This window comes from Vipera berus (genome assembly GCF_964194415.1).
Source record: "Vipera berus genome assembly, chromosome: 3".
Classification (NCBI taxonomy): Eukaryota; Metazoa; Chordata; class Lepidosauria; order Squamata; family Viperidae; genus Vipera; species Vipera berus.
In genome coordinates this window covers 113480327-113506203 of record NC_138204.1, presented here as the reverse complement: position 1 = coordinate 113506203, position 25877 = coordinate 113480327, and the positions used below count along the sequence as shown (strand labels likewise).

Here is a 25877-nt window from a genome sequence, read left to right as displayed (position 1 = left end):
TTATGAGCCCTTTTGCTTATTTCTGGGAAAACATTGTAAAAAAGCCCATTGGGAACCTGGATTTGTTCAATAACCATGTAATTAATGATCATAGTGATCCACTTAACAACCACCATAAAAATTGTTGTAAAATTGGGTCCCATTTGACTTACAACATACATGGTTTTGAAGACTAACTGGTACAGAAACTTGTCTAGGCAGTTGACAAAAATCAACACTGACTCGAAGGCACACACACAGAAAAATAATTCCCTATCGCATCCATTCATGTACATAAAAACTGATATGCCTCTCTTCAGTCTTCTAAACTAATACTAAGATTTTGCCTAGAGTGTTTTTAAATTCCAAATGTAGTTTAATCATTACATAAATTGCCTTCTGCTAATTCTTTACTCCTTAATTTGATCAGATGATTGCTGCCTTAGTCTCCAAACTTCAACTCTTCAAATGCAGCAAATCTCAGGTTATATATTACCACATGAGGGCACTCCTGCAATTCCTAGAACATCTGCAGTTAAAAAAAATCTACTTTTCAGAAAAATAATGGAATCAGATATTACCTCTTCTTCAGTGTTTATTATACTAAAGAGAAACATGAGATTAAGTCTTCACAGAATTAAGCCTTTGTTTCAGTATGTTGTCAGCAAATCCTAAAAGCGTGTCTGAACAGACAAGAACTAAACAAAACAAAAAACTACTAGTCACATAGTTATAACTTTCTCAGTTTCTTCAGCACTAATGAGACACTCTGGATCCAAAGGAAGTGAGAAACCATTTTCTATTTTTGTTCTAATAAAAGTACTAGAATCTGCTGTGCAAATTGACAGTTCACACAAACACTGTAGTATGTGCTTACAATCTCACTCGTAAGCTGTGCAAAATACTGATTTTCTGAAATTCACCAAGAATCAGAAAGTATAGAAGCTTTTTACAATACTCACGCAGAGACTATTTCTTCTCCACTAACAAACTTTGCATATGAAACAGCTTTGCGATGCCCTTTGAAGACCATAATGGGCTGTTTAGTGTTCCGAAGATCGTAGTAGTGGACACAGTGATCTTTGGAGAAATGTGGGGGGGAAACGAAGATATTAGTCAGTCAATAGAGAATAAGACAGACTGAACCTAAGGCTACATAGATTGGGGTAAGAGGTTCTCCCTAGGTATTTATTTCCCATTTATTCTAATTATCAAGCAAGACAGGTTTCTAATTTTTTTCTCCTAATTAAAAGAAACACAATTTCCTTCCTGTAAAAAGAAAAAAGTAAATCGTTTCAGAATTATTATACCATTTTTTTTGAAGTGCTATCACCTGTTGTCATAACACCAGGGCTGCATGGGTCATTAAGCGAGGACTTTATGTGATTGCAATGTGGGAAAAGATGGAGACGGGCTGGCTGGATAGAGTTACGGGCAGGCAGGCAGGTGCCATCAGCAGGCACTTCAGAGCTTGAGAGGGTGGGTGGACAAGTGCCATGAGCAGATGATACAGAACATGGGTGGGCAGGGAGGTGGGTTCCACGAGCACCTGTTATATAGTCTAAGCAAGTAGACAAGTTCAATGGACAGGTACTATAGTTGGCAAGTGGGTGCTGAGGCCAGGGTCTACGGAGCCATGGGCAGAGCATGGGTGAGTGAAAAAGTAGCAGGAACACGAGTGATTTGTGACCTCCTGTTGGCTCCCCCATTGACTTTGCTTGGGGGAAGCTGAAAAGGAATGTCGCAAATGGCAGATGCTGCAATTGTAATAATTGTGAGCCAGTTGTCAAATGTCCAATTACATGACTACGCAGATGCACCACTGAGAACCAGTAAGTCTCCCTCATTCAGCACCACTGTAACCTTGAATGGTCACTGAATGAATGGTCATAACCTGTGAAGTACCTGTAATGTGGAGAATTTCTGTTTGGAAAGAGAAAGATCTATTTAGGTATACGACCAGCCTTTTTTTAGAGATGAGCAACTAAATTGTGGAGAGAACTATTACAGGGAGAAAATAAATAGTAACTAGCTAAGACTAAACCTCTAATTAAGTTCTCAAAATATTGCTGCTGCCAGCATTTTTTTAAATCACTGCTAGTCTTGCAAGGCAATCCAGATAGAAAGCATGCCCAGAGGAACTAATTCTACTTTATTGTAAGGTGACGTTAATAGAATCTTGCAAGTCTTAAAGTAAATTTTTCCACCGTCACAAAGTCCTCCGTTCAATTCCATGGATTAAATTCCATAAATTTCAATCCTAATCTGAATTCTGACCTGTACAAATGACTATTTCCACTCAGAAACTGTGCTTCACTATTCAGAATGCCCTGAAGAGACTTATCCTGTGACACTGCCACAGATAAGTAGGTCAACTGGGTCAACTGGGTATTTCCACTAGAGTGCAAAGAGGAAGAGATACTAGACCAGTTTGATCAAGCTTAGCTTATCTAAGACACCTAATTTCTCAGGTCAGGATCTTCCATGTAATAAATTCTATCTACTATGCTAGTTGTTCAAATAAATACTTAACCAGCAGTAATACAGTACGTTCTTGAGTTATGACCAAAATGGAACCTATTACAGCTATAAGTCAAAACGATCATAAAATGGGTTGATCATGTGACCAACCTGATTTTACAATGTTTTTGCAGCAGTCATTAAGCAAAACCATTGTTTGCTGTGGTACAGTTTTGCTGAAAACCGAAAGTGCTGGTTTTCAGCAAAAGCATTGTAAAAAAACATATCACCAATGTAAATGCAGCAATGTTGCTCAGTGTCCAAAATGTGGTCATGTGACCACTGGGGAGTGGGACTTCTGGAACTTCTTTTCTGGGTCCTAAGTGCCCTTTTTCAGGTAAGTCGGAACTTCAAACAGTAGCTAAGTTACCTGTCATAAGTTTAGAACTACCTTCATTCCACAACATAGCACAGCATAATGAAATGGGTCTCCTCAATCAGCAAGAGTATTCTAAAACTATTCCGTCAATATGTAACTGACCTACAGACTTAGACAAAAGCGTTGATAAAAGAGCCTAGGAGTTTTTGTGGCAGTGCTCAATGTTTCTTTACATAGATGGCTAAAGTGGACTCTAAATCATTTCAACCTCAACAAATCTATTTGTCTAATATTTATTTAACTCACTCTTACATTGTAGTTACAAGAGAATAAAATGAATGTTTCTCTGGAAAAAAGATTTTAATAACATCTGAATGCAAAATAATAAAATATTTGTCAACTGATGCTTTTCTTTTAGCTAAAAAGCTAGAATCTATATTAACAGACACATTTTAAATGACACGGACAGTATATTGCTCTATGGCAGGAAAAATGACAAGTATGGGGAATAAATGAAGCAAGCCAAAACATCTGCTTGCAGCTTTGAATTCTTCTTCCAAATATTGCAATAAACAACTGTAATCTTGATGGCATATGGCTTCAGCCCAGCATATGTAGCATATGCCATCAATTAACTCCTGTTCTGATTACTATCTGAATGGCTATTGTGCTCTTAAATTAGTCACTCAATAATTTATTATTTTAGAATGTCCATGCCCAATTGAGATGTCATTATTTTTATCCATCCAAAGCTGCAATTTTTGAGTAGTTACATCAGGATTAATGTCTATCACATTAACTAGTGCTTGAACAGTGTGCCATGTTTCCTAGTTAAACATTTTATCTGACTCATTATATTTGTTGTATTTCTATCCTGCCCTTTTCTCCAAGTGCTATAAACAACAGATATGCAGTTCTCCCCTCACAATTTTTCCCCATAACCACCACCTACTAAAATAGGTTGGACAGAGAAACTATGTGTTCATGACTGGCTCAAAGTTATCTAATGAATTTGTACGGTTGAGAGAAGGAATCAGAAGTTGGGTCTCCCTGGTGACAGTCAGATATTTAAACACAACATCCACACTAACTCACAACAGATCATATGAACCTTCTGCTGAACAAGATAAAAGTGGGATCTGTTAAAGAAACATAAGTTATTCCTTTTACTGTAAGTGAGAAATATAAAAATCTTAGGTACTGTTATGATCCAGATCAGGGGTGTCAAACTCAATTTCATTGAGGGCCGCATCAGCACTGCAGTTGCCCTCAAGGGGCCAGGTGGGTATGGCAAGGGTGGGCGTGGCCTACTGGGTGGGCGTGGCTAGTGCATATGGCCTACTAGGTGGTCATGGCCAGCTCTACATCGTTCGCATCAAGGGTGCCTATGGGGGCCTGGGCAGGAGTGGGACAGATCTGAGGGTCTCTGGCAGAAGGAAGGTCTCTGGGCCAGGGCCAAGGCAGTGGGGACTGGTCCCTCACTGTTTCCAGGATGGCTTCACGGGCCACATGAAACCACTTCGCGGGCCAGATCCGGCCCCCGGGCCTTGTGTTTGACATGTCTGATCCAGATGATCAAGGCAAGGCAGGCCTCTAACCAATGCTCCAGCCAATGGCCCTCTAACAACCGGTAAGGCTTCACCCTCACGCTACCCTAAAGGCAGACACCCTCAGTCCCCCAAACAACAGTCTATAGTACAAAGAAAACCCACAAAGTAGGAGCATGCTCACAAGGCAAGGTCCAGGGTTCCAACTCCAGTCCACCAGGCAGGGTCCAGGCCCAATACAAGGGCAGAACAAGAAACAGGACCAAGAAAAGAAGCAGTTCCAAGGGCACAGAGAAGCAAAGGCCAAAAGCAGTCCACAAAACAAGAGCAAGGTCCAAAACACAAGGCAAAGAGCAATCTTCCAAGCGAGGCAAGACAAATAGCAACAGGCATGTGTAAAAGCCAGGGGAATGTAAGCCAAAGCAAACAATTGTTCCTGACAAAGACTTCTCCTTAAGTTACTCTCCTCCAGATGTTCCTTGTGGGGTGCAACCACCTCCCAAGTAGCCTTGCAGCTCTTCTCTGGGCTTGCCTATGCTCAGCTCTCCTTGCCCTTGGATTGAGTGGAGTAGGCAGCTGTTTCCTCATGAGAGGAGATTGGCTGTCTATCAGCACCACTGTTGGTCAGCAGCCGATCCTCCCATGTCTATGCAGGCAGGCAGCTCTCTATCTGATCAACCACCTCCCCCCAATGCCTGAGGGGCCTGGGACAGCATTGTCCTCAGCCCCTGATGTGCCTTCCCTGTTGGATGGACCCAGTTCCAACTCTTTCTCCTCCTTCGAACTGGCTTGAGGGGGCCACAACAGGTACTCTAGTCACTGCAGAAGCTTCTCAAAATGATTTATGATGGACTGAAATTGTCACAGTTAATAATGTTTAGGGCAGGGGTAGGCAACCTCGGCTCTTTTATGACTCATGGACTTCAACTCCCAGAATTCCTGAGCCAGCCATGCTGGCTCAGGAATTCTGGGAGTTGAAGTCCATGAGTCATAAAAGAGCCGAGGTTGCCTACCCCTGGTTTAGGGCCTTTCCGTTCCTTTTGGACTAAAGATTTAAGATGCTCTAAAAATTGAGATAATTCCAGTAATATCAAAAATCAAGAGCATACCAAGGAAACAGTGATAAATGCCTTTTAATCTTAATCCATTAGTTTCTTGCCACACTAACACAGAACAATGGCTCAAACCACATTCAAACCAGTCAATATTCTCTTTAATCTAGATCACAGGCAGCAAATACTTTCAGGGTGGGAAACAGCAAAAATATTTTGAGGGATATTAAATCAATGTTTATATTTGCCTATGCTAGTCTAGGAACATAACAAAGATTGATATAATTTCATGTATATTTTAAATTTCAGATTTTAAAGATTTGAATGGTTAAGCTTTTAGAAGTTGATGAGAAAAGTTTTAAAAGACAAGTCAGACATTATAGAATTTGAAAGCATGGAAGACAACAAAAGTGAGTACCACAATAGGACTACAAAAGTCAAACCAAGTAAACTGGACAGGGAATAACTACAAGAAGAAATCCTGAATGAAGCCAAACATCTTTATGGGATTTACAAAGTAGGCTGGTGAAACCTTTGAAGATTTCTTCTGAATGCCGAAAACTGAGGAAATATCAAATCCTGTGATGCCATTGGAATGTTCAAAGGTCAAGATTGTGAAGAGTAAAAAGAGGAATATAAAGCTAGATTATTTCCTATTTGTTTGACATTTCTGGTAACCCTTAATCAGGACTGAAAAGGTGACAATTTGTGGATTGCACATAAGTAAGTTAGCTACGGGAAGAATTTTTTTCATTTGTAATTTTAAAAGAGAACAAAAAACTTACTATAATAGTTTATGCTCGATGTGATGAAGATTGGAAGCCACTTCTTTATTATTGCCTTTCTCTTTTTTCTTCTCCCTTTTTTTCTTGTTTTTTCCCCTGCACCTTCTAAACTCTTTAACTTTTCTTTTCCCATGTAGTTTAATTTATAGTAGTTTTTACTACATTTACTAAAAACATCAATATTATTTTTTTATAATATTTTATTAGTTTTCTAATTTTACAATTAAGTATTTAAAAAGCAACGTGGTGCCTGGGTTAATCAATGGTTTAATAACATACATAAATCTCTTTAGTATAAATTCTAAATACACATCTATTTGAATATAGTCTTGTTCTGTTTTCTAAAGATTATCTATTTTCCACCATATTAAACCATCTAATTAATAATATAGTATCCCCTCTAATAAATCAAAACCATTATATGTATTGTCTGGGTTAAAAAATAAATCAGTAATATACATACATTTTTTTCATTTAGGTCTAATTTTTAAAAGCTCAAATACTGCCTCTCTGTTTCTGGTAGTATCTATTATCTCATAATGGGCATACAGAATTCTTATTTTCAACTGATTTTCAAATATTTTACATTAGATGATCCAAGATTTTCCTTATCTCAACTTCTCCTTTTTCCTCTTTTTATACCAAACTCTGTTAGTCTTCTTACACATCTTAACTATTCAATTATGTTACTTTATTTTCTAAAAATTATCTATTTTCCACCATGTTCAACCCTCCAATTAGTAATATGAAATCCCCTCTAATAAATCAAACCCCTTATTTTCTTCAGCCTTACTCTGGCTTTCTTCCTTTGCCAACTAACCTTCCATGTCAATGCTTTTAAATAATCAAATAGTTCTTCTATCTATCTATCTATCTATCTATCTATCTATCTATCTATCTATCTATCTATCTATTATTTGGAATAAGAAAGACCATTTGGTTGCAGTTTTTTGGGAACAACTAGCTCATTTGTATTCATCAGATCGCCTCCCTATTACTCCAATTTCCCACAATTGTCCTGATAGGTTTATCTTCCCTTCAGTTTGTTCTTCTTCCTTTTCCTCAAATTTCTTCTGATTTTTATAAAAAGTCTTTTCCATTTTCAGTGTTGTCACTCCCTGTTCTGATTTTTCCGTTCGCTGGATCTGTTGGTCAATTGAGTCCTCTTAGTATTTAGTTGTTCCACTTCTCCTGTTATTTTCTGCATTGTTAGTTCTTTGGTTGTAGTCAAGATCTGGGTTTGTATAATTAAGCTGACATTTTGTTCATTTATGTTGCATCTTATTTTGTCACAAGCTGAAAGAATAGTTTCGTATATTGATTTCAACATGGAAAGGATTTTTCCTGATCTTCATCCATATTCTCTTGATAGTTTAAGTTGAAAACTTTAGAATCAAATGTTAAAAATAGTTGTTTTTATAGCTAGATATGGGACATCTATTTTACGTGTTATAGGTGTTCATTATAGTAAAAATTGTTTGTCAAATAAGAGTTTATAGTACAAGGTATTCCATCATCTTGTATAATAAAATATGCTTATGTAAAGAAATAGGAAAGCAATTCCCCATGTATAGCTCTGAAAGTCAGTAAAAGTTTACATTCATAGTTCAAACAGGACAGATATGCCGCCCAGAAGTTCCTTCTTTGCAGCTGAGTTTTTCACAGGTGGCAGCTGTCAAGGTTAAAGAAGTTTTTTCTGGAGTCTGAGCTTTAAGCCAAGTCTATTTTAGGCAATAACAAGTTGTAATACCATACTTTGCCACAAGATGTCACCGATGCCATTTAAATCTTTTTAAGTCTAAAGTTTTTATGATATGTTTTTCAAGTCTTATTTCTTTTTTTAGATAAAAACAAACATCTCCAGTAAGAATAGGAACACTTTTAGTCCCCAAGTTTCAAAAGCCTATACATACAATTAGATTAAAATTGTTCTTATAGTTGCTTTGTTTGCCCTCGGTAGATAGTCACTGCTTTTCTTAGAGAGTGGGGTAGAAATTCTCTTCCCTCTCTCCTCACAGGGGTAAAAATACTTTGTGCAGCTTTTACAGGAAAAAATATTTAAAGTCTTAAATAGAAGATCAGATCTCACCCAGTTTCATCTGCGTTGCTTTAAAGGTGCTTGGTGGTGATTTTGACTTTGGTTGTCAGCAGCTTAGTGACAAGCCATATTGCTATAGCCCGTTTTTCCCTCGCCGGTTTGGAGGGGCTTCCCTGGATCAAACGGAAGGGCCGCCGTCCTTCCGTGATCAAGTGGGGGTTGCCTCCTTGCTCGGCGCCCCTACAGGGTGTCTTTCGACCCTTTCCAGGATCCCTCAGCAGGACAAAATCGGATGTGAAAGACGGAGCTTGTCTTCCAGCGTCCATGGCACTGTGATGGCAAATCAGAAGTCCAAAACATCAATAACATTATTTTTAAAAGTAGGAAAAGATTTGTGAAAGTGCAAGGAGGGGAAACTAAAGGGGAACAAATGCTTTTTCACAGCTTCAGGCCTGCTTTAGATCCTCTCCAAGAACTGTATAATCTACAGATTTAATTGATTAGTATTAAAACTATTATCTATTTTAGATGGATAATTTTTCTACTTATCTTATGTGAGACAAAGATTTGACTATAAAATTAATACCACACCCTATCAGCACTTTACTACATTATTTTTAAATAGATGTCTAATAATACCATTTATCTATAAGGTAGACCAAAAGGAAGCGTAGACTAAAAGAGAACATCAGACAAGTTTTAAATAGCTTCCATACAGCTTGAGGTTACAGATGACATTCATCAAGTGATGGAAATCAGATTTCACACATTAGGGATTTTTTATTGATCTAATTTCCTTTGTCATGGAATGACATGTAGAAGCTCTATTAAATACATTTCTACCAAAAACATAAAACTAATCCCACTCAAAATTTAATTGGCCAATATGAAAAGGTTAATGCAAGGTGGTTTTAAAATGGTTTTAAGCCATTCATGATTAGAAAAAGCTGATATTTGAATTTGTAAACAAAAACCAACACACTGTAATTTCTGTAACTGAGAATTAAAAATTATCTGCTTGTGAAACAGCACAGTTTTTTTAATATTATGAGAGCTGCTGAACACAGCTGCAGTCATTAATTTCACTATGAATTTTTGCAAAACAAAGAGAAATTATTTACCATATATATTAGTGTTCCTGACCAGTACTGGAATTTATGTATGTCAGGGCTCAATATCCTCAATTTTATCCTCCAGGAAAAAAAATGTTGCAATCATCATTGCTATGAGAAGACAAATAATAAGACAACTGATGTAGTAACTCCTCTGAAGGAACAGGATGTACTGCCTAGATGGAATTCTGTGGACCAAAAGGATGCAGTCTCCCAGTTGAAATGACTGACCTGGGGATGTTTTGTTAGTTGATATACAAAGACAGTGCAGCAAGAGGAGCACAGCCATATGCAGCCTCAGAAATGTGAATGTCTGGCTTGTAACAATACAATTTCTCCTGTAAATGCCAAGCCCCAACAGACTAAAGAAATTGAAGATTTATATACAATTAACTTGGAAGTAAATAAAAAGTGAAGCATGTAAAATCATTCTAACAGGGTCACAAGGGTAAAGTTTGATTAGAACAGGGGACTGACTTCTGTGCCCATTTTCAAGCTGAGACATCTGTAACTTGGAAAAGTTTTAAAGTACATTTTGAAAGAAATAGTCTATAAATTTAGAGATAGTGTCCTTAAAAGCTATGAAAACTGAGTTCAGATTTCAAACAGCAGGCAGGAGAAAGGAGGTTCAAAATGGGATGACCATTCAGGAATCCATGTACTTATGGAACATATAACACATCGATTCTTTCAAAATGTACTTTAAAACTCTTTAATGACTTTACAATGGCAGAGTAGAATTCAATGTAAGCAACTGCAAAGTGATGCATGTTGAAGCAAAAATAAATAATCAATCAACTATTATTTATACACACACTAATGTCAAAGGGGACCTGGGGTAACTTACTGAAAGGGATCTCAGAATGATGGATGATTGCACAATTAAAATTTCAATCTAATTTGTGATGGATAAAACATTAGGTAAATTTTATGTTATGAAATATTTGGAAACAGGTAAAAGGATAAGTATACAGTAAATGTAGGCAAAATAACATCCTGAATTTAGTAAAATGCAAAAAGAGAAATAATGTTCAATTTTGAGAACTGTGAATGTGATTCCAAAATCTATCTTTCCCTCCCCCACAATAAATGCTTCGCAACTAATCTGAAGATATGTTTGCCTTGTTATCCAAGACATCATATCCAAGGAGACTTAAGAACATTTCTGAGCTAGAAAAGTTCTGCAAAGAAGAAGGGTGGGGTAGGGGGGATCCAAAAGCAAGAATATAAAGATGTGATTTACGGAAACATCTTACAAAACAAAACTTTAAAAACAGCATCCATAAAAACTAATATTTTATTTCTGAAATCCTGTAACATGTTTATATATTCCAATGTAACACACACTCTGTAGTCCCTGAGTATATTTTTGGCTGTCAATTTCATTGTGTTTCTTGCCCGATTTTGTCTCTTTTATGTCTCCTCTAAACAACACAAAAAAGAAGTAGCTATTTATACAGATCAACATCAAGATCCAAAGCACTAAAAGACAGTAAATACAAGATATCACTCTGTCTAGATTATAGCAGCTGTTCAAATAAAGTTTATATGAAGAAAAGGTACAGTACATTCCAGATACATCACATTTTCTCTTGACAAAATGATGTTACCTGCTTATCTTTAATTTTCTCTCCCACTGTGTCTAAACCAACATAAGTAGAGTGTATGTTCTGGACTTGACAAAACACAGATTTCTATGAATCCTAACTAACTGAATAAAATATCAGGTAGCGATTTAAGTGTTTAGAAAGAAGTCAATCAAAGAATTAATCCTGAATGACTGTGAAGACCCTATGAGAGTTGTAACACAGCGACTATTGAATCAACTGAAAATAAAAACTGTGAGACAATTTCCTTATGTGTCTATTACACTGGTTCAATAAAGCTATTCTATTCTATTCTATTCTATTCTATTCTATTCTATTCTATTCTATTCTATTCTATTCTATTCTATTCTATTCTATTCTATTCTGCACTCCACTCCACTCCATTCTCTATTCCAATGATACTGAAATATTTTTAAATAGAAACAAGAAATTTGGCCTGATACATAAGAACTGATATGTAGAAAGTGTTGAAGTCAATGAGAGAGAGAGAGAGAGAGAGAGAGAGAGAGAGAGAGAGAGAGAGAGAGAGAGAGAGAGAGAGAGAGAGAGAAGGATTTTGATAAATATCACTAATAACAGGAGACCAGTTGAATGAAAGAAAAATTATGAAGTCAGAATTAATATGGTATAGTACAGTGGTTTGAGACATTAGCTTACAAACCAGGAGACTGGCTGGGTGATTTTGGCCAGTCACTCACTCTCTCATGGCGGAGTACAGATGGTTAAATGGGCAGAAATGGGGGGAAGAGAAGAGTTGAAGCATAAAGCAAGCATGAAAAGGCATGAGGTTGTCACAGGACTACCAAAACTGCCATCTCTAAGCAGTGTGGCATGTGAGATTTTGCCTAATGACCACTTTGTTTAGTGACAGAAATTCTAGTCCCAATTAAGGTCTTTAAATGAGAACTACCGAATGACAGAAATGACAGATTATGAAAAAGCTACTTCTATAACAAGTTCCAGCAGGTTATTTAGTAACATTTATGTTTAAAATAGGAAGCTAGCCAGTTCTCAGCTTTAATTCAAGAATATAACTATCAGTTTGTACATGCATTTCTAAAATAATTTTACCTCAAAATATTGAAACTCAATTACAATGGAATAAATAAATACAAAACTAGGTACAGTATTTTAAAACCTCAACATTAAATATAATTTTGCTTTTAAAGGAAATTACATTGAACATATATTTGTTATCATTTATCTCACACTACTATTTCTTTTTTTTTTAATTGAAAAGTTTTATCATACATTTTATCTTTGACAGTCCCCCCTACCCCTCCCCTATCCCTCCCTCCTTACCCCTCCCCCCCCTCCCCACCCCACCCCGACTTCCCAGAGCTAAGTACAAGGTATAAAAAAAAAGAATCATAAACAACCATATGCTAACAACCATAGACTCTAAAATCTATCACTCTCTAGCTCACATAGGATAACTACAAACACTATTAATATAGAATATATTAAAAAAAACAAAAAAAAATTCTCCTTATTCTCCTTATAAATCTCTAGCCAAACTGGGCTATGATCAGAAATAGTTCTTGCACATATCTTCACCTTCTTAATCCTTAAAAAAAAGTCATTAGTTCACAAAATGAAATCGATCCTGAAAAAAAGATTGATGTCTGTCAGAAAAAAAAAAAAGGTATAATCCTTTTCATACGAATGTCTTTCACACCAAATATCTCGCAGTTCCAAGTCATCCTTCATTTCAAAAAAGGATTTAGGCAGTCTAGCATGACTTGGGACGCGCTTAAAAGCTCCAGCCTTGTCCATCTGAACATCCAAAACACCATTCCAACCCCCCATAAAAATAAAAATTTTATAATCCAACTGGGTAAGCTTTGTATGAAATAAAATAAAAAAGTCAACTTGTTGTTAATTAGGAGCATATAATCCAACTAAAAGCATCTTTTTACCTACTAGCAGCAACTCTATCATAACATATCTTCCATGCTTATCTGCTTCAATTAAGTCCGCTGTTAAAGCACTTTTAAGATAAACAACCACTCCATTTTTCTTATTCATTGCAGAAGCAACAAATTGCGTACCCAACCTTGAGTTCGATAAATACTTTTGGTCCACAACCCTAATATGCGTTTCTTGCAACCATATAACATCTATCTTGAATTGTTTTAAATATTAAAAAACTTTCTTCCTCTTCTGTGGTGAATTTAGTCCATTAACGTTCCAAGTTAAAAATTTAGTTGCCATGCATATCATCCCAAAGCTCTTGGAGCACTGCTTAAACAGGACTATCTTTTTTAGGCCGTGCTCCTCCCACTACTTGGCTGTAAGTACATTTTGGAAATTCCATAGACTTCTGCTGATCTTGTTCTTTTATTTTTATTTTTTTTGATCGTTTTAAAGCAGCACACGTCACCCTCTGCTCTCTAGAATCATCCAAAGAAGTTGTAGCTTGATCTCCTCCAGCACCATTCTCCTCTGTCAGTCCATCTTCAGCCTCTTGGTGTTCTCCTTCTCCAGATCCCTTTGCAGCTTCCAGAAGTGATAGTGGGGTTGCTTTTAAAACGTTATTGTAAAAATCACGCGCCTGCATCACAGTGGTCAAACGGTACCTTTTACCTTCATACATCACCATCAACCCAACTGGAATCTCCCATCTGAACCTTATATCTCGTTGCTTGAGCTCTTGCACTAAAAATGTAAAATCCTTCCTTCTCCTTAAAATCTTTGGAGGAATTTCTTTTAGAACCAAAACTTCTTGATCAGCAATCACGACTTTAGTACCATAAGCAGCTTGAATAACTTCGTCTCTAATTTCCCTCTTTACAAAATAAACCACCACATCTCTAGGTAACTTTCTCTGTCTGGCAATCCATGAATTCACACGAAACACTTTATCCATGCCTCCCTTTATTTCAGATGCTGGCTGACTCAATACTACTTCCAGAGCCTCAGAAATCAGCTGCTTTAGATCTTCCTTAATATTCTCTTTTAAACCTCTGATTCTAACAGCATACTGCATCTGGTAATATTGAGCAAGACTCAATTCTTTGTCCATTTTGTCTCTTAAATCTTCATTTTCCAGTACTTTTGCTTCTAATATGGCATTTTTTTGAGTCAAATCTTCCACTTTTTCATCCAAATCTTCCACACATTCAGCCACTCTATACACTGAAGACAAAATGTCTACCTTCATCACTCTGAACTTCTCTTCCATCCTCTCTTCTATTCTCTCCTCCAGTTTCTCCAACTTCTCCTCCATCTTTGCAAATTTATCACCCATTGCTTCCAGAATTACCTGGGCATATTTTCCAAGAGCATCTTGTAAATCCTTCGGTGTCAATACATCAGGAAGAAGCAACGCTTGCAATGATGACTGTTGCACCGGAGAAGTTCCAGTACTCCAAAGAGCTTTTGGAGGAGGTTTAGCCGCCATCTTTACTTTCACTTACTACGCACTTTCACTTTTAAATTTATAAAATCCATTAAGCTAGAAAGCAGCAATAAAAGTCCTCTTCACCTTTTCCTCCTGTACCGCTCTGCCTGCTCCTTTTATTCCATAGTCTTTCCTTCTGGCAGGGGTGGTCGCAAACGCCTGGCTCCGCTCCAGAAATCACGGAGCAGAGGCGCTGACCAGCTGGGAGCAACCCAGGCTACGGGGGAGTTCGATCCTTCAGCCGCCCAAGCTTTAAGCTCAGGCGGCCCCGGAGAACTCAACCCCTACCTGGGGGCTCACCCCCTCCTCTTCTCCCGAGGAGGGGGCTTCAAATCCACCCGAACAGCTGATCGGCGCTGTTTCGGGTGGAAATAACACAGCTGAGCCGCGGACAGCCCGAAAGGGCTGTCTCCGGCGCCGCGCCGCCACCGGAAGTCTACTATTTCTTTATAATCATGTAACAAAAATAGTCTTTGAATTACAACAGATTAATGATTTTCTGCAATTACAACCTCAAAAAGGGGTGCTTTATGCTGCATAAAGCACTTCTGGACATGGGAAAATATGATCCTGGTTGCATAATCACATTTTGGGCACTTGGCCCCCGGCTCGCATTTATGACCAGCCACAATATCTTGTGGTTATATATCCATAGTTTTCAACCATTTTTGTCAGTTTCCAGCCAAAAAAAAAGCCCATTCATGTTAAGTGGTCAAAAAATTGGTTCCTGTGGGTGCCTCATTTTATGACTGCAATGACTTATAAAATTCAGGTCCCAATTATTTTTGTTTCTTATAGTGACTAAATTTTTAATACTTCTCAAGAATCACTATTTAAAACTTGATATTAATTATTTAAAAGTATATTCAAGTGTTCCTTAGCATCAATATTCAGTGGTGATTACTATTTCCTTAAAATGTTATTTCTCATATAATCTTTGCTATTAATTTCTGTGCCAAGAGTATGTTTCATTTTGCTTTTATGGTAGAATCTTTTCTTTTATCAACACAATCTGTATCTCATTTTTTGGTATAAAAGTAACTTAATTGGCCAAGGAATACTTTAGTTTCTAAACTATGTAACTAAGAAAGACTTAAAATAATAGAGGGTTTTGCATGTAATTTCTTCCTCTTGTAGTTTTCTGGTGTTTTATTATCCAATGTCCAGAGTTCTTTGGAGTTAGGCATTTGTAAACCATGTAACTAAACAGAAAACTCCATCTTAAGTGAAAGGGTTATTGGCCCTGTGATCCTAAACAGCAGTCTTCTGGACAAAAAGCAATTACTTCAGCTTTTGAGGATTCAATGAGTTATATTTTCAGAATCCTATCTATCTAAAATGTCTCCTAAAAAAAGAAAGCAAAATATAACATTTGCAGATATCTCTCAGCTCTTCTAAGAATGAATAGTTCCTACAAGTTCTTGCTGTTTTCGCTCACAACAATTTAACTTATTACATATGGATTGCGCCTGTAGCTTCCTTGGCTATAAACATCTTGGTCTACTGCCCAATTCATGTCTTAACAATACTGGAAAGCTTCTAAAACTCTTGTCTGAAAGATAGCAAAGGAGAACTGAAATTTTCATTCCTCCAGCATTTACTTGAAGCAACAGAAAGCAGAATAATTCCCTGAGGCCAGGATATTCAGTGGTATCCTGTTTCAAAAATGACTAATTCCAGATATGTGACTAGCCATAACTTGACCTTATATTATTATAAACCATTGTTTAAATGGCTAGACACCCAAAACATTTACACATGTACATATAAAGAATTTTACCCTATTTTTCATGTTATTCATGTTGTCCCACACAAAAAGAGCAAACTGTTACACCTACCTGCACAGCCAAAAGCAAGATGGTACCTGGATGAGGGACTGAATTTTACACAACACACATTTGCCTTGGCCTCAATGCTTGCTACTGAATTGTCCAGGTTTGTTGACCACAGCTTCACTAAGGAAAGATAAAAGAAATGCAAGCAAAATAGGTAGATTAAGCTGCAATTGCTTTTCTGCGATTTTCATATGAAATATTTTTCCTTTTATTATTTCTATTGCTACATAGAAATATAGCAACAGGAAGCAACGTTTACATGTGGATCACATGCAACCTTCACAATGGATGCCTCCGCAAGACCTCTTGCAAAAAATAAATAAATGACATGGTGACATCACCAGCCACACACCCTGTAATCCAGACAGGGAGGAAAGACAGCACTCAAACACAAGAGATTCTAAACTATCTTGGGACCTAATGTAATAAACCAACATGTTGTCTTAATATAAAACCAAGGCACAAGAGACTTATTTCTCATGTCTGCTGAAATTTCATTCAATGGTTTTGAGAGGACTGGGAGCCGCGGCTCCGGAGCCACATGCGGCTCTTTCAGCCGTCTCCTGCGGCTCCCAGTCCTCTGCCATGGGCAGTCCAAAAAAAAAAAAAAAGTGGGACTAAAAAATTTCAACCAATCAATTCAAATATGCAGGGTAGGTGCATATCTCGCCTTGGCTCCACTCATCAGTCAAACCCTGTTCTGCGCATGTATGCGCATTTTTTGCGGCTCCCAGTTTTTCCTTTTGTGAGGGAACCGGTTCCGAGTGGCTCTTTCACTGTTTCAGGTTGCTGACCCCTGTTCTAGAAAATATTACACACTAGCAACATTTTTTGAATTAAGTCATTTTTGTTCAAACTTCAAACTTGTTTAGTTTAATGTTTACTTGTAACTTATAGTTACCTTTCCTATTAACTGATCCAAATTGATAAAAAAAATCTTTACATTAGGCTATGATTAAAGCATGGAACAAAAAGAGGAACTCATTGGGACTAAAGAAGACAAGAAAGTGAACTCATATTTTCATGTGGCTTGAAAGTATGTAACTTTATTATGTCATGAATCTTGCACACCTATTTTAGTTATCGTCAGGTTTCACAGATGATATTTGTGCATAGAGAGCTAGTGTTGTGTAGTTATTAAAGTACTAGATCAGGAGTAGAGAGACTTGATTTCTAATACTTCTATAGACACAGAAACCGGTTGAGTGACCTAGAGTCACTGACTTCTTATCAGCCTAAATCAGCATCAGAGTCTGCAATAAGCTAACTAATAAACAAAAAACCCTATAGAATTGAAACCCACTGTGATGTAGTAGATACGGTACTGAAACAGGAGTGGTAAGATCTGAGCTTTCCCTTATATCTAGAAACCAGATGGGTGACCTTGTCACTCTCTTTCAGAGTCAGGCTCTGCAACAAGCCAGCTGGTAAATAAAACTCCTCCTCACTAAATGATAATAGCTTTGCTTTAACAACTAGATACATAAGGTAAAAAAAAAAGACAAGTGGACCCTGCAGCTATTAATTCAGCTGTGGCAGAGTGATTGGGGAGGGGGGGGAAGCAATACCTTTTGCATCATCAGAACCTGAAGCCAAGAGTTTAGGATCCATCAAATTAAAGTCCACACTCCAGCATCTTTTCTCATGCTCCTGTTTTGTCATGAGGGAACAGAAATAGAACGATAGAAAATTACTTCTTCAATAGAACCAAGGTCATGATGAAATACATACTACTTTTGTTAAATTATTATTGATAAAACTTTACTATTTTTCATTTACCCAGTATAATTAATTGTACTGTTTGACAGCAGCCTCAGCAAGGACATAAAGAGAGCTATCTTGATGCCTAGTTAATTTTTTTAAAAATTACATTTTGAAGATCTTACATTACTGTTGTTAAAACAGTATGAGTTTCGACTTGCTAGTAATCCCTTATGGAATTTTTGAAGAGGCAACTGCTAAATTTCACCTCTAAAAACAAATTAGCCACTTAGTAGGATATACAAGCAATATGTTCCTCTATAGACTCAGTTCTCTGAAAAACTTTACTTAATTAGCACATCCGTTTCAGCATCTCTAGCCTCCTTAAACATGATTCCACATATGCTGGAGTTTCTAATTTAGGATTGGGCATTTTAAAGTAAATTTTTTAAAATAGTTCAGTTTGATAACTCCTATTACTCAGTTTTCAACTGGAAGCAAATTTAAACTTTTGAGAAAAGAAGAGTCTAAATGTTGCCTGCAAATTAGAATTCTTCTCAGTCTGCAGATGGAGAAGCAAGCATATTGGCTTGTACAAGATCCCATCTTTTACTCATTAAGGGTTCCTACATTTTTATTTGGATAATCTATTACCAACTGATTTAATGAATCAAATATTTCAAACTCTGGACAGGCCAACTAGGACAGAAATTATTTCAATAATTTATTTGAATAATCAATTAAAAATATTCTACTGAAACATTAATACATTAATTTCCTCACAATCCTAAACAACATCCAATTCTATACGCGTGAGCATCCTTTTACATCAACTAATTCCTAATTCTAAATGCTTTATCCACTGCAATGTTTTCATTTTCAGTACTTCAGTAGCAACTGCTCTATCAATATCAGAACCACTGAAAACTCGTGTTTTCTTTAAGCCATTAAAAAAAAAAGACACGAAAGTGTTTCTGAGTCCAAAGGACTAGCTGCTAGATTTACTTTCAAGGAACAGAAATAACAATACAAGAGATCATTTATTGAAAGCACATGGTGATTTATAAGCTGTATTTGTGAATGCTAAAAAGTCATGACTCATGAGATTTCTTTTTAACAAGAAGTTTTAAACAAGAAGTTTAGTAAGTTTTCATTTTATCCATGGGGAAACAGTTAAAAAGGACATCAACTGAAGGCAACATATCACTTGACAGATTTATCACATGTAAATATCAATGGTCCTGGCATCTACCGTGCGAAACCATAAAGCAAATGATTAATGATACCCATCTTCAATGGTAACAGAAGAGCCATGTCTTTTGGCTTAAGAAATGAAACTGGGAGGCAGCAAGTATGACTCTCCAGATTTTAGGGCCATATTATTAAAGTGAACACCATACATGTTGCCCAATATCATAATACTCTTTGGAACACATTGATACAAATACATATATAACACTATTTTCTTCATTTCCTATACGCACAAGAACACATTTACCCATTTTTTTTTGTTTTACACCCAACTTGTCCCTCTGTTTTGCACACATGTACATACACATACTGTATGTACATGCACACCACACATAAATATTCATTTATTTCTTACAGAAGCCAAATTGTCTCATCTGCAATCATTTTCTCTTTTAACTTTATTTCTTGGTAATATTTTTCCCCATATCAAAACCAGCATTTCTTTACCTGATAGACTTTTGAACGTTGCCCTGTAAATCCATCCCATAAGATCACTGTTCCTTCATAGTCACTGCTGGCCAAAAGGTTCTTGTGGTAACTACTCCAGCTGATACAGCTGAAAAAGACGTAATCCAAATTTTAAAACATTTTATTCTACAATTAAAGTATGGGCACCGTAAATTAAATAATTTTATGCATCAACTGAAGATTTGTTTTGTTTTGCTAATTTTATAACCCTGATTATTATTTACGGTAGGTCAAAATTCTGTCTAAATCCATATGGGACAAAGCTAAAATTATTGGTGTCACTAGACTTTATTATATCTAAAAACATATATTTAAGAAGTTTAAGTTGAAAGTATTCTTTCTTTGTTAGAGAGAGCCTTATTCAACAGATTGGAAGAGGTCATCTGCATTCCAAGAACAACAAAAAAGACGACTTAACAGAGTGGGCAAACTATTGTACAATATCCTTAATTTCACATATTAGCAAAATAATGTTTAGGGCCAGATGTTCAAACTGGCTTAGGAAAAGGCTAAGGAATCTTATGCTGATACATGCTGAATAACTGAAAATGAAAAAAATACTCCATTGATTATAAAAAGGCCTTTGATTGTGCCTATTACATCAAGATGTGTAATGTGTTCAGAAAATAGGAATCCTAGAACATTTCATTGCCTTCATGAGAAACTTATATATAGGTCAGAAACCATGGTGTTGACACATCATGGCAAAACAGACTTGTTCCAGGTTGGCAAAGGAATGTGAGAAATTTGCATACTCTCCCTTTATTTATTCAACATAAATGCTGAATATATTATATTAAGGGAGGCTTGACTGGAAGAAGAACATTGCTTTAAAGTTGGGGGAAGAAACATCAGTAATCTATGTTATGCTGATGATATTACCTTGATAGCCAAAACTGCAAAGGATCTGCAAACTCTAATAATAAAAGCCAAAAAGTACAGTGAAAAAAGCAACTAGAATTAAGTGTAAATAAGACCAAACCAATGACAATAGGTAGTACAACCAGCCTTAGAATTTACAAATGAAGATTCTGAAGTGGAGAAAGCTTCTCCCTTTTCCGATCAAGCATCAACAGTAAAAGAACAAGCCATCAAAAATGCATTTCAAACTATCAATTGGTAGAAGAGCTGCAAAAGCCCAGGAAAAGATATTTGAGTAGCATCCTATAGAAGCAACTTGGTTGTTCGAGAAGGCTCTTGACAATACCATGGATGGTACCGTGGATCATCAAGCAAATTAACTCAGAGCTCTTACTTAAGAAACAAATGATCAGACTTAAATCATCCTACTTTGACACATTAAGAGAAATCCCAGTTCTAATACTGAGATAGGCAGAGGAAAGAGAAGAAGAGAATAACCAGCAAAAAGGTGGCTGGACTCAGTTTCAATGACACTGAAAGACCATGTTAGTGACAGATTATCATGGAGAAAATCTAACTATATGTTCAGAAAGAGCTGAAAATGATAATGGCACACAATAGTTTCTTAAGTGTAAATATATTTGAAATGTATGCCATATTTGTCAATCAATCATTGAATTCCATATAAATTCCTGTTTTAGATATCAAACAGAACAAATTTAATAGCCTAATGACATCTTTTTTCTTTTTGCACTAACAGACAAGGCTATGAATAGTCATTAGAGCTTACAGAATGTAGAACATGGCATCTTTAAGTGTTGACTAGTTTAAAGCAGAGAAACCCATACTGTTGTTGTTAGTTGAGAAGTCATGTCCGACCCATCGCGATCCCATGGAGAACGTTCCTCCAGGCCTTCCTGTCCTCTACCATCTTCTGGAGTCCATTTAGGCTCACGCCTACTGCTTCAGTGACTCCATCCATCCACCTCATTCTCTGTTGTCCCATTCTTCTCTTGCCCTCAACCTAGTCCAACCCCCTGCTCAGGCAGGAAACCCCATATCATTTCAGACAAATGGTTGTCCAATCTCTTTTTAAAAACTTCCAGTGTTGGAGCATTCTCAGCTTCTGGAGGCAGGTTGTTCCACTGATTAATTGTTCTAACTGCCAGGAAGTTTCTCCTTAGTTCTAGGTTGCTTCGCTCCTTGACTAGTTTCCATCTGTTGCTTCTTGTCCTGCTTTCAGGTGCTTTGGAGAATAGCTTGACTCCCTCTTCTTTGTGGCAGCCCCTGAGATATTGGAACACTGCTATCATGTCCCTCCTCATCCTTCTCTTCATTAAACTAGACATACCCAATTCCAGCAGCCATTCCTTATATGTTTTAGCCTCCAGTCCCCTAATCATTTTTGTTGCTCTTCTCTGTACTCTTTCTAGAGTCTCAACATTTTTTTACATTGTAGTGACCAAAACTGGATGCAGTATTCCAAGTGTGGCCTTACCAAGGCATTGTAAAGTGCTATTAATACTTCACGTGATCTTGATTCTATCCCTTTGTTAATGCAGCCTAGAACTGTGTCGGCTTTTTGGCAGCTGCAGCACACTGCTGGCTCATATTTAAGTGATTGTCCACTAGGACTCTGAGATCCCTCTCGCAGTTGCTACTATTGAGCAAGGTACCCCCTATACTATACCTGTATATTTGGTTTTTCTTGCCTAAATGTAGAACTAATATAAAAATTAATAAAATTTATACAAAACAAATTCAGAGGCTAAGCAACTGACTCATATTTATGATGGTTGCAGTGTCCTGGGGCCATATGATCACCTTTTGCAACTTTCTGACAAACAAAATCCATGGGGAAGGCAGATTCATTTAACAACCATCTTACTAACTTAACAACTGCAGTGATTCACTTAACAGCTGTGTCAAGAAAAGTCTCACTTTGCAACAGAAATTTTGGGCTCGATTGTGGTCGTAGGTCAAGGACTACCTTTATAATTACATCTACTATACAGTCTGAAAACTTCGTTGAGTCTCTCTGTGTGTGTGTGTTTGTTTGTGTGTGTATTCTGAGCCTCTTGCCCTCCCCCGCCCTCCATTATCCAACTGCAGGCTAGGCTGCCTCTTTTCTGACTTTTCCTTTGGCGGTGTTTCTGCTCAGTCCCCCCACATTTTTCACACGTACCAGTACAAAATGCCAGGAGGTTCCACAAATTATGTATAATTCTGGTCACAAGTAATGCAACTTCATCCAAAATTAATGTTGGTAAATCACTGTCCACTAGAGATTCTTTTTTTCACAGCCACTCAATCCTGATTGAGCCTGAGCATGTTCTACTCTATCTATGATTCAATATGTTCCAGGCACCAGAGCCGTGGGTCAAGATATACAGCTGGGTATCATCTAAGTATGGGTGATATCTGACATTGCCCGGAAGGCTTATATAGCAGTTGGGTGCTGCTATATGCTGCTGATATTGAATAATAGCCTAACAGCTGCAATGTAATCCTAAAAAAAAGCTCACTAGCTATTTTGCACCTACATAAAATAACCAAACAAAAAGATTAAAAAAAATCCCAAATCCAAAATGAAAAACTTTACTATCAATACCGAAATCTGGCTTTTTAAAATTAACAAGATAAATGAAACAAGGCATAAGGGAACAGCAGGGAAGAAGGGCCACCTGTACTTTGCACTCATAAAATATCCAATTAATGCCTCTTTAAACTTCTTCACACAACATAAATTTTAATTCTATTTTAATTTCAAAATGAATTATCACATAATGTATTGAATTTTCTTCATTTTCTAAGTTAAAAATTAGAGGATACATTTTCCATTCAGCATGCTGAGAAGCTTGTGTTATTAATGGAAAGATTAATGAATATGTTATACATTCCATCTGTTGAAATAATTTTGTTTATATAACATGTCATTGTCTACTTATGCTTGTAAATATGTCATGACAGAAACCCAACTTTTAAAAAATGAACTACTCTTAATAAATAAAAAGTTGGGTGAAATAAAGCAAAAGTCCTATGTCAGATCTTATAGGGGAAAAAACTTCTTCAAACTTTAATTTAGCAATATATAGGTCAAAGTGAAAATAATAAGTCAAAGTGAAAATAATAACCAATCTTGCATTATACAAGAAGTCATTCATATACTTCCTTGGCATTCATTTTTCTTGCTTTTATTTCCATTGATATTGTAAGACAAATGACACCTTGGTACCTTAGTAGCAAAATACATCTACCCTTACTACAATGCTAGTCTCCAAGAATAAGTAAATCATCAGCTCTGTCCTAAAGATAATTAAACAAATTATTTACCAAAACAATTAAACAATAAATTCTATCATTTTGTCACTGATTAATATTGCTGCAGAACCATTTAATGTTTTTTTAAAGAAGAGAACCATTGTAGATTGAGAAAATCAGTATCATAAAAAAATCAAACTTATTAAGAAAGAAATGAACTATCATTTCCCAAATACTGTATATTCTCATACAAGCTGAGAGTTTTAGGTTCCCAAATACACCCCAAACCTGGGTTCAACTTATAAACGTATGGGCTTATCAGTGAGTATACATGGCAAAATACTTTTTAAAAGTACCAGTATACACTTGTGGATAAGCTTATCTACAAATAAACTGACCCTCAAATTTTTAACCAAATACTATGAAAAACGTGTCATCGGTGGATAAACCAATGATGAAAATTAAAACATGAAAATTGCAAGGATAAACTTATCTGAGGATGGCACATTTTTCATAGTATTTTTGCTAGAAATATAAAATATTATGCTAGTTATGATAGCATATCAAAATAGGATCAAATCTCTTCCACATTATTCAGTCAATAAAGAACACGCTGACCGAATTCAGGCAGTCCCTGACTTACGACCACTATTGAGCCCAAAATTTCTGTTGCTCCGCAAGACAGCTAAGTGAGTTTTGCCCCATTTTATGACCTTTGTTGCCAAGTAAATCACTGCAGTTGTTAAGTTATAACATGGTTCTTAAGTAAATATGGCTTCCCCATTGACTTCGCTTGTCAGCGGGTCACTAAAGGTGATCACGACCCTGGGACACTGCAACCATCATAAATACGAACCAGTTGCTAAGCATCCAAATTTTGATCATGTGACATGGAGATGCTGCAATGGTACCAAGTGTGAAAAATAATCATAAGACACTTGTTTCAATGCCACTGTAATTTTGAACAGTCACTACACAAATGGTTGTAAGTCAAGAAAAGAGGTACAGGAGACAAGACACTATTCTTACTTTTTTAAAATTGAAGAAGAGAAGCAACACATACCTGATTTTGGAATTACATGTCATTTCATTTTCTGGATAATGAATATCAACTGCATCCTGAATGACTGTGCCATATTCATAGACTTTAATCTTCTTTGTGACTCCCGCAATAGCAAAATAGTCACAGTCTCGATCAAATTCAATACTAAAAAAACAAAAATACAAACACAAAAGACACAAACTTATGAATAGAACACATATCTAGTTTTATTATGATGATGCATATTATTTTTCAGGAGAACACCATCTCTGACTTTCATTTCTATCTCCTAAGTTTGCAAAAGGCTACCTTCTCACTAAATTTTCTGTCCTGTTGAATCATTTCTACTGGAAAGAATTAAATTAACATGAGAAAGGAATTTTAACCCAGAGTAATAAAACAGGGGAAAAGGGAAATTAAAAGTGTGGGGACATAAATATTATTGTTGTTTAAAATGCAAAAGATGAACTTGCTGTATTTTTCAGCATTGTATAAAACAATACACCTGAGCCAGCTATATCACATTAATCAGAAATTATAAAAATAATTTTTGAAAATATCAAAGAAGCTCCAAATTGAGATCCAAACCAAATTCTGGTTAAAAAGTATTAACACGATTTAGAACTTTACAGATGATGAATTAGCTGAATTTAAAGCTGGAAAATTGCACTGAGTCACTATATCAATCGTTATAATGCCAGAAGTTGCTCTGAAACAAAAAAAAATGAGTAAGTTCTAAAACTTGGCAAATTTGGAGTAGCTTCAGGTTTTGAAGCCATTTTGTACATTATGTCAGAGGAATAATGATCACAACATTATATTAGATGTTGTACAAGAATCTTTCCTCTCATTAAATTATCATTTGATCTATTTTCTCTAAAGTTCTGGAAATCCCTCAGGTTCTGATTTTACATCATACTTTTTATATTTTCCAGAAGAGAAAGCCTTTATCCTCTTATGAGAAGTTAAATTATTTTTAAATAGAGCAGCGGGGAAAAAAAAAGATAAAGATAGCTAACTATTTGTGCTTCATAAATCTATAATTTTAATAAATTAAAAACAATGGGACCATCCATTTTCTAATTTAAATTCATTA

General features: G+C 36.3%; 1 protein-coding gene across 5 annotated transcripts in view; it reads right to left on the bottom strand.

The window, feature by feature from the left end:
* Nucleotides 1-25877, bottom strand: part of COP1 (COP1 E3 ubiquitin ligase) — a 191482-nt gene that overhangs the window by 42824 nt on the left and 122781 nt on the right. For all 5 annotated transcript variants that reach the window (XM_081325241.1, XM_081325240.1, XM_081325239.1 and 2 more), the window contains 5 exons: nt 24803-24946; nt 19597-19705; nt 17766-17847; nt 16201-16317; nt 942-1059 (listed from right to left, as the gene is read on the bottom strand). In XM_081325241.1, the coding sequence (XP_081181367.1) occupies nt 942-1059; nt 16201-16317; nt 17766-17847; nt 19597-19705; nt 24803-24946 (570 nt within the window). The remainder of the gene's footprint in view (nt 1-941; nt 1060-16200; nt 16318-17765; nt 17848-19596; nt 19706-24802; nt 24947-25877) is intronic.